We start from the raw sequence: 10426 nt of genomic DNA on the forward strand, positions 1-10426 counted from the left end.
ATAAATGTAGTGCATGATTCAATGCTCTTATGCTATGTAATATTAGCCTTAGCTGATAAATGGATCACTTTAGCCTTTTAAAGTCTTAGAAGTCCCAGCATGGGCTGTATAATATGATTGCTGCAGGTAGTGTCTGAAAGATAATTTATCACTCGATGTGTGATATGTCTTAACGTACTTAAGACTTATGAGAGTTGGCTTGTTCTTGAGATTGACCAAGGTGATGTTGGCCCCAAAAGGGCTTATCATATGGTAGCATATGAAGATGACTTTGTCGGTGTGGTGGATTGGACTGGGAGCTTCCTTGCTTTGTCAAATTGGCTACGTTTAAAAGCCATAAGACAAGGAATCTGGGCTTGGAGTTAGCCATTCTCAGCATGTCACTTGAGTAGACATCAATGAGAGATGGTCACATGATTAACGTAAGTGTGTCGAATGGTCACAGACTTTCGGATGTGTGTGCCATTGACGTTGTCGGACAGGGCCAAGTGATCTCATCTTTAAAAGGCTCAAGGCTGTAGACAAGATAAGATAGCACCGAATGCACACAAACATAAGTGTACGGTAGGTATAATGATACATGAGTGAAGCTCATAGGGTGATAAAGAAGACGAGAGTCATTTAAGTATAATGGGATGGTCTTTGGAAGAAGACAGAACGAGTGCTCTGAGGCGATTGCTCTTGTTGCTAGGATCTTGCATGAGGCGGCTTGGCTTCTCAGATGACTCAAGAGAGAGGTGATTGTCTAGCCCAGGTATCATCAAGCTTGGAATGTATCAATGAGCTCGGAGAGTGTTGAAACCCGGAGAAGTGAATCAGAAGGCCCGTGAATGTCCTTAAGACTCCAAGAGGTTGCAGCCTGATATATGAGGGGCCCGAGGTGTTGCAAAGGAAACTAGCTTGCGGGCTCAAGTTGCCGGCATAAGCACAATGCATGCTGTTGTGTGAGCGTTTCATGTTTGCCGCCCGAGAGGGCTTCAGAAGTCGTCTTCCATAGATTGCCCTTGAATGGGGCTAGCTAATGATTGATGCGGACTTATTCCAGCATATAGGAGAGGGAATGAGTTCATCCTCGCAACATGCCTTGGATCACTTCAATAGCAGGTTGCTCGCCTTAGCAAGTCTCAGTAGAGAGTTAAGCTACACTCTATGCCTCATTTGGGCTTGTTGGATGCTTGACAAGTATTTAACTTTTTTATTCCTCCCGCTTGAAATCAGGGTGAGACGGGAATATGCTTTGTTAAGTAGTTGTTTTGGTTGATCTCCAACAGGCGACATGTGCTAAGGACTAAGGGCAGGCACAACCGCATGCGTGAGTGAGTCAGATTGAGGCATGCTTGCTGCGTTGGCTTTGATATGCAGCTTTAGGCTGTTTGGGCACGTGAAATACGGTGGCTTAATCGGTATTAGGAGGGATGGAATTTGCTAATCCCTGATGTGACAGCTTCGGAGCTTTTTGGATGGCAAACGTCTCTCCACGTCTTAAGAGGGACTCGCGCGTGCAGTGGAGTCGGTGAGATTTCACATCCCACCGAGATACGCCCTATTGCGAGGTAGAATCCCTCCATCATGAAGAAGACGAAGCTTTCTCCGATGATGTCGTGTGAAATAGTAGCCAATGCATCAAAATCTCTCCCATTCTCCCTTCTTTTATTTCTGCTCTGTTGGAGTATCTTCTCTACGCGATCAGCTCTTCTCAACACAAGTGAAATCTTTTTGTACAAAAAGGCGACAGAAAGCTAAATACATTTGTAATTTTACAAAATTCTCCAAAGGCTCTTTTACCTCGTTGCCATTTTTTCAGGTCCTTTTCTCATTTCAAATCCGTGGCTCAGGACAGTACCATGAAAGGCTTGGAGACTGTTCTTCTTCAAAGGAATTGCAATGCTCATCTCCTCCAGTCAGGAGATTATTCTCTTCCATCTTCATCATCTGATGATACGCCTTTTGGGTGTTTGAAGCAATGCGGGGATGGTCCGAGAATTGAAGATAATTGATTGAAGAATGGGAAGAAGATGCACAGTCAAATCTGAGAATCGACGGAACAGGCTGTTCATTTGGATGAAGAATTTCACAGGAGATAGCACTGTGGGGGACGTTATCTTTGTTTAAGATCGCGCTCGAATTATTGTCCGACGATCCATCTTTGAAGTAGGCAAACATCATGAGCCCGCCAGCACAATGCTCATGGCTCTGATCGATATCGTCCTCCATCTTGCTTTGTTCCAATACCCTGTTTTTGGATTCAGATTAAATGATTTCCTATTTCACACGGCAGCCGTTCTCTACGTTCTTCACTCCGGAGAAAGCTTCGTCTTCTTCTTGTTCCCTAGTCGCCTGGAAACATGGCGGCGGAGGAAGCTTAGTCCGTTCCACACGGCTTTACCTGAAATGCTGATTGCTCCCTGGTTGCCTGGAAACACAGGACATGCGTGAGAGATCTAAGCCGCTCATCATGCAGTCTTGTCTGTGCGCAATGATCATCAAGTGGGCCACAGTTATACACGGAATCACGATTTCTGTGAATAGACCATTCATCCCAATGCGGATACCATGCAATCAACGGCTCGGATCTCCACATTGGGTGAAGATGGAGGATGCATGTGACGGCACTATGTGAAATCCACTTCAATCCAATGGGTAATCCAAACAAACCCATATGGGATAACACACGGGATGATTGCAATCCCATAAAACCCAAACATGTCATGGGCTGCGCATGGGATAAACGGGTACGCGTAATGCAGCCGACCATCCACTGCAACTCATAAATGCAGTGGTAGCCGTAATTCCATCCCTCCTATTCCACCGTATTGCAACCGCCCAAACAAGGCCTTATAGACCGACTTCTCCTATCCTTTCATCTTAAAGTCGGATTGGAGTTATCCAAGGCTTTCTCGGAGAGTGTATCCCCAAGCCCTCCAATGAGCTGTCATTTGTCCAACTTGGACATCCATTGGCTCATTAAAAGTGGCCTGAAATTCGGTGCCACAAGGCGGGAAGGTGAGGTTAAGAATTGGGCCAGTGCCGCTCATGTGCAGGTGATGCCTTGATAAATACATAGTAGAATCCAACAAAGTAATAGTTATCACCACACACAAATAAACTAAACAAGAAGACAATTTGTATTTTACGTGGAAAAATTTTTGCAGAAAAACTTACGATGGAAAGCTACGAGTAATGCACTATAAAAGCAGAATTGCAAGAGATAGTAGATCTTACCAATTCGAACAATCTTAAAATCTCATTTGAAACCTTAGTTATGTTCTTAAACCCTTCAGAACACCTTAGAAAGCCCTAATCTCCTTTCTAATCCCGATTACACTTGATATATATGTACTACCCAACTGGAATATGAAACAAATCATGCACTTACGCAACACTGCGTGCGTGTTCGATGGGGCCTTCGATGGCATTGATAGACATCGAAGATCCTTCGATGCCATCAAGTTGCAACTTTCAAAATTGTCCAGCAATCAAATAGTAATTTTTTTTTGGATTTTCTCGATGGGATTAAAGGGTTTGTCGATGGCATTGACATCATCCACATCTGATCGATGGGATCGAATGGTCTGTTGATGGCATCGACAAACCCTATTATAGACAAATTTAAGACATAAGTTTTCAATCTTCAGTCTCCATTACTCTTTTGCCATCACCATTTCTGATTATCATTTATCATAACTTCATTGTCGCTTCTCGTGCACACTCCATTCTCATTATGGCTTTGCCAAGCCCAGAGCAATTGCACATAACTTGAACTTCTTTGTGGGAACCACCTTCATAAGCATGTCAATCGAATTTAGGCTTGTGTGTATCTTCTCAAGAGTCATGCCTCCTTCCTCAAGCACCTGTCGGGTAAAATGATGACACACATCAATATCTGTATTACGTGAGTGATAAACAAAATTCTTCATCAAATTAATTGAACTTTTGCTTTCATAATTAACTGGCAGTATTGAAGCTCCAACTGATTTATCATCTCCCTTAACTAAACATTTTCTTTGAATGCTTCTGTCATCGCCATATACTTATCTTTAGTTGTGGAGAGAGTCATCACAGACTGAAGCTTTAACATCCAACTGATTGCACCATTCGCTAACATAAAGTAACTGGAAGTCGACATTCTATTATCCACACTGCCTACGTAATTTGGATCCACATAGTATACTAACTTGTCCCATGATTTTTCAAATGCTAAGACGTAATCCTGCGTATCTCGAATATATCTAAGTAACCTTTTCATTGCCTTTCAGTATTCTACCAGGTTAGACATGTATCTGCTAACAACACCCACTGCATGTAAATTATCTGGTTTCGTATAGACTATGATATACATTAAGCTGCCAATCACACTCAAATAATGCACACGAGATATAACTTGCTTTTCTTTATCTATTTCAGGACAATGTTAAGAAAAAAACTTAAAATAAACTGCGTGGGGAACGCTGACTGTCTTTGCCTTGTCCATCCCATACTCCATTAATACATTCTCAATGTATTATGTCTAAGATAACTATAGCTTGCTTCTCTTCCCATCTCTGTGAATATAAATGTTGAGAACCTTTTTTACACCCTCAGATGTTTTATTTTGAATGACCTTAATAGCTGAGTCTTCAGTATCTTGATCTTAAACATATTATGACTGGCGATAAGCATATCATCAACATATAATACCGAGATAATGAATTTCTCAACACTCAATGTCTTGTAATAGACACAATGATTATACTCACTCCACGCAAATCTTTGACTCACTATGAAAAAAATCAAATTTCTTGTATCACTACCTAGGTGACTGTTTCAAGTGGTATAATGATATCTTCAACCTGCAAACCTTATTCTTTACCCCTTGTATTTCAAAATCTTGTGCTTGCTTCATGTAAATCTTCTCTTCTAATTCCCCATGTAGGAAAGCAATTTTTACATCCGTCTGTTCCATCTTGAGATTGTATTGGTAACTAACGTCAATACGAATATGATAGATACTTGCTTCAACACATGCGCGAATATCTCAGTGAAGTTAACACATTCTCTCTGAGTGTATCCCTTCGCTACCAACTTTACCTTGTATTTATTTTGTTTTTTCTACAAGATCCACTTGCACCCGATCACTTTACGTTCGACAGGACGCTCCACTAGCTCCCGCGTCTCATTCTGATACAGATAGTTCATCTCGTCATGCATCCCCACTTTCCACTTTTCGGCATCTATATCGTCAAGAGCCTCCTGAAAAGTATGTGGATCTCCCCTCATCCGTAATAAGGGAAAATGTAACATTCGAGTCATTCATATATCTCGCCGGTAACTTACGATCCCTTGGTGGATTCCTTCTCATAGGTGGTTACTCTACCTGCTCCTGTACCTTTGTCTGCTTCTCAATATAAACATGTGTCTCATCTTTGTCTATTTGAATGCCCACAATTAGGGCTGTACACGAGCAGAGTTAGCTCGGTTAGCTCGCTCTACTCGACTCGAAAACGCTCGATTCGACTTGGTTCGAAACTAAATTCGAGCTGAGTCAAGCTGATTTTTTGAGCTCGAAAAAATTTCGAATTGAGTTTGAGCTTGCCCGAGCTCGACTCGACTCGGATCGAACATAACTCAAATCGAACTCGGATCGAACCAGTTCGGTGACTCGATTACTTTGATATTGCTGTTGCTCACCAAGTGTTTGATGAAATGACTCAACGAAGTGTGGTTGGTGGTAAGGAAGGTACGTATATGGAACGAATACCCTTTTTTATCTTGATTTTTATATTGCGTACAAGGTGTTTGATGAAATACCTATAAAACCACTGCTGCTGCTTTACATACAGTGAGATTTTGAAGGTGCAATTCATGTGTTTGTGAAAATGCTGCACAGGTGAACTTGGCTCGATCTTGGCTCAAACTTGGCTCGGACTGGCCCGAGCTGCTGATCGAACCGAGCTGAGCTGGCCAGTTAGGCTCGAGGACCGAGTTGAGCCGAGTTCAGCTGGGGTCAGCAAGTGGCCGAGCTGAGTTAAGCTGTGCCAAGCTCGACTCGGTTCGACTTGTATACACCTCTACCCACAATCGATTTTTTGTCCTTATTGTGTTCCTCCTTACGGAACAAGGATCCTTTATTGAATCTGATGTCATGACTAAAGATGATTTTCTGTGTGACTTAGTCATATAGACTGTAACCCTTTACACCACCACCATAGCTGACAAAGATGTACTTTTTAGCCATTTAGTTCAACTTATCTCTCTTAATGGACGGTACATGTGAGTAGGCATCACAATCAAATACTCACAGCCTCGAGTAGTCTACTTGCTGACCACTCTACACTTCTTTTGGAATTTTACAATTAATATCCATAAAAGGGGACCGATAACCAAAATTTCTTGCCCAAGGCAGCATTGCTTATCATGCATCGGGTCTCTCCAAGTGAGTTCGATTCATCCGCTCAGTCATACTATTTTGCTTAGGTGCGTGGTGCATTGTGTTATACCTCACGATTCTTTCATCCTTATAAAACCGATTGAATTCCCCAGAAGTGAATTCCCCACTGCTATCTTTCCTTAACACATTCACTTGTCGCCCTGACTATTTTTCACCATCGCTTTCCACTACTTGAGGTTGATGAAACTTTAGATTTACTTTTCATAAAATGACACACTTTTCTGGAGTAGTCATCAATAAACGTAACAAACTATGACAATCCTCCACCGGAAACTACGGTCGACGACCCTATACATAAGAATGCACATAATTTATAACCCCCTTACATACATGTTTACCAGATTTAAAAGACAACTTTGAATGTTTACCATATATACAATGCTCGTATATATTAAAATAAATGTTTAAAAAAATTGAAATTAAACAACTGGCAGAAAGTGTCTTTATTGCCTCGCTCGGTCACGTGGCCTAAGTGTGCGTGTCACATACATGTATACGTTGAATCCGCTGCAGCTGCCGTAGGTCTACCCGATGAAGTGCTCCCGATCAAGTTATAAAGGTTACCATTCCTTTGTGCCTTCAATGTCCCATTTGAAACTTTAAAGACACGATCAAACCTAATGAATTTGCACCCTAGTGCCTCGAGTGCTCTAAGGGATATCAGACTCTTCCTCAACTCAGGAATGTTTTCACATCTATCAAGATACGCTCCATACCATCAAACATCTTAATGCGTACCAATCCAACAACAACCACGTTATAGGCATTGTCATTGCCTATAAATACCTGGCCACCATCGCACTCATTATAACTGATGAACCAACTCTTATGAAGGGTCATGTGATACGAAGCCCTCATATCCAAAATTCATTCATTGATGAAATATTTAGATTTTGATGTGGTTAACATGAAATTGCGGTTTATACCACTGATACTGAAGAATGAATCTGAGACAAGGTCTTAGAGGGGGGTGAATAGGACTTTTCAAATATTTTTCTTATTTTAAAAATCCTAATTGCCTAACTTAAACATTCATTCAGTTTAAAGCAAGTAAGACAATATAACTCTAAAGGCTTTCAAGCCAATAGAGGATCCAATCACAAAGGCTATTGAAGATATACAAATATAACAACTAGCCTAGTGTTGTGAGCTTGTGTGTGGAATGTGCTTCCTATCAATTAATAGCATTCATTCGATCATGTATAAGAATTTAAACATTTAAGCATATATAAGCATGATTAAACAGATGCACAAATGACAATTCCAAACACAAGCATGTATAGTGGTTCGGCTACGTGCCTACTCCACTCCCGGCATCCACACTCAATCCCAGAGTGCATCGGATTTCACTATTAATAGTTTTAAAATAGGTTCACTAATAACCTTTACAGTCCTACACAAAGGATACCAATTTATGCTCTCTACGGAGCAAAGGTCCTACACTAAGAACCCACGTTTAGGCCCACATGTTAAGGTCCCATACAAGTCACCTCCATTTAGGCCCACCGGTCAAGGTCTCACACAAGGCACCTACGTTTAGGCCCACTGGCCAAGGTCCCACACTAGGCATCTAAACGAGTTTGTTGATTATAAGCTCTCAGCCTCAATCCTACACGAGGATAGAGATTAAACTGTGGACTCTTAACAATGACACTTATCGGATTGAGTCCTCTTTTGTAGCTTGTCTTGGGTTGTTTGATCTTCGCGCTCTTGAGCTTGAATCAGCTTTTCGGTGCTTCTTCGATCATGTAGCTTGAATTTTCTTATTAGTTCAGCTTCACGATCAAGAACCTTGCATAAGATGTACCTATAAAGGTGACCAAGGTAATGAGAGTTAGTTGAATCTCCTATCTAGGATAATGAGTGGATTTCTTAAGAGATTCAACCTATGGATGCTCTAGAGTATCGAAAAGACAAAAGATTTTCCTATTGGTTTGGTCTATGTACTCTAGAGAAGGCACATGTTCATGTTCTTCATTAATAGGAGCTTTGAATGATCATAGAAGTGAGAGATCATAATGAAGAGAGCATAAAACTCGTATGGATAGAGTTTAAATATGTTAGGATAAGCTTGGGATACACTAAAGACTCTATAATGCCTTTTTCCACTAATTTTGTAAGTTTCTACAAGCTTCTTTTATAGAGAAAAAGTTCCAACGGATAGAAAACGACTAGTTTAAGGTGTTATTGAAGCTGACTTCGATATCATCGAACTTACTTCGGTAGTACCGAATTATCAATCGGTAGTATCGAATTAAATCCTCAAGTGACTGAATGAAAATGACCCCTTTTAGTGACACCAAATTTTGTTTGTCGGTGGCAGTCGGTGTCACCGAAATATCCAGTCGGTGGTACCGTACCTTTGTAATGTTGCTAGACTGTTTTGAGCTCTTTCGGTAACACCAAAGGTATCTTTGGTGATACTGAAGGTGCTATTCGGTGGCACCTTTTTCCTACTGAATTTTGGACAGTTTTTCCTGTTTTAATTCTTTGTCCATTTAATCATTCATCAACTTGGAACTTATTAAAGCCAAGACTAAAGGGTAGAAAATATAAACTCGGAATTGGCTTTGAATAGATGACTTAGGTAGGGTTTCCTATTTGGGTTGGGATTATCTATTTGCAAGGTCAAGATCGTAGAAGCAGTTCTTTGTCTTTGTTGAGGCATAAAGAGAGAGAGAGAGAGAGAGAGAGAGAGAGAGAGAGAGAACTTCTGTTGCGCGCAAAGGCATTGTGCGTTAATAGGCTAGTCCGCACAGTGGAAGTGGCACAGTGGAAGTCGCGTAGTGGAGTCCGCACAGTGGAAGTGGTACAGTGGAAGTCACACAGTGGAGTCCGCACAATGGAAGTCGTGCAGTGCAAATCGCACAGTGGAGTCCGCACAATGGAAGTCGCGTAGTGGAAGTTGCACAGTGGAAGCCGCACAGTGGAGGCCGCACATTTGGGTCTGCATAGAGGGGATCGATGCACAATGAATACCGCATGATGAATACGTGGCATATTCACATGTGTGAGAGGGCTATAAATACCCTATGACTCCTTTAAAGGGATCATTAGTACCAGGTTCAAGAAGAGAGGAAGAAGAGTAGGAGACTTTAAAGAGAGAGAGGTATAGTTTGCACCTATTGTGCGGAACAAGTACTGTGCGGCGCATAACGCTGTCAGTGCACAACACTGTTAGCGCACAACAGGTTGTAGCACACAACAAGCTGTAGTGCACAGTGCCCGCCAGCACACAGTGCTCGCCGGCGCACAGTGCCTGCCAGCACATAGTAGCCTCTAGCATAGTGTTCCAGTGCACAATGCTCCTGCGCGAAGTGCCGACAACACACAATATTGTTTCTCTGTTAAAGTGACATATGTGTGGTTTCTCCAGTAGTTACAGATTAAGAAAAAGCTTCAGATTTGATCAAATGAGTGATATGGATATATGTCACATTTGCTTTGTATCATGGTTCTATGAATATTCTATTTTGGAATCAAAGGAGAGAAAGAATGTAAAAGAATTTAGAACGAATAAATGTTGGGGTTATCTTCTTCATCTTCTTTTGTTAATTATTAAGTGAATAAAATTTCCAAATCAAATGCATTTGTTTCTTGTTCGAAACAAAATGGCGACTCTGCTGGGGACATTGTATTCACTTGATATTAACTTAAGAGCTATGTAGAGGACAATCACTATTGTTTGGCGTCTTTAAGGTGCCAAAATGGCGACTCTCAGTGGGAACATCCTCCCTTTCATCTCCAAAATAGAATATTACTTCATTTAAATACTAACTTGTGTTGTTTTGTAATATGGAGGAATTTAAGAGAAAGAGAAAAGATATTACAACCAATCAATGACAATCATTCAGAAGATTACACTCTTCTACTTCACTGCGACAGGGTTCGTCGTCGAATATGCTGATGAAAAAGCTGAATGTCACAAAAGAAGAGCAGCATCAGTTAAGCATACAGAATCACTGGCAGTTGTTGTAGTCATAACCGCTTTGCCAGTAG

General features: G+C 41.3%; 1 protein-coding gene across 1 annotated transcript; it reads right to left on the reverse strand.

The window, feature by feature from the left end:
• Window positions 1–1818: 1818 nt before the first annotated feature.
• LOC131232427 (uncharacterized) lies at window positions 1819–2214 on the reverse strand. The gene has a single exon (XM_058228647.1). It carries the CDS (start codon window positions 2212–2214, stop codon window positions 1819–1821), a length of 396 nt encoding a protein of 131 aa, XP_058084630.1.
• Between the last annotated feature and the right edge of the window lie 8212 nt (window positions 2215–10426).

The sequence above is a fragment of the Magnolia sinica genome, chromosome 18, assembly GCF_029962835.1.
Source record: "Magnolia sinica isolate HGM2019 chromosome 18, MsV1, whole genome shotgun sequence".
In the NCBI taxonomy this organism is placed as follows: domain Eukaryota; kingdom Viridiplantae; phylum Streptophyta; class Magnoliopsida; order Magnoliales; family Magnoliaceae; genus Magnolia; species Magnolia sinica.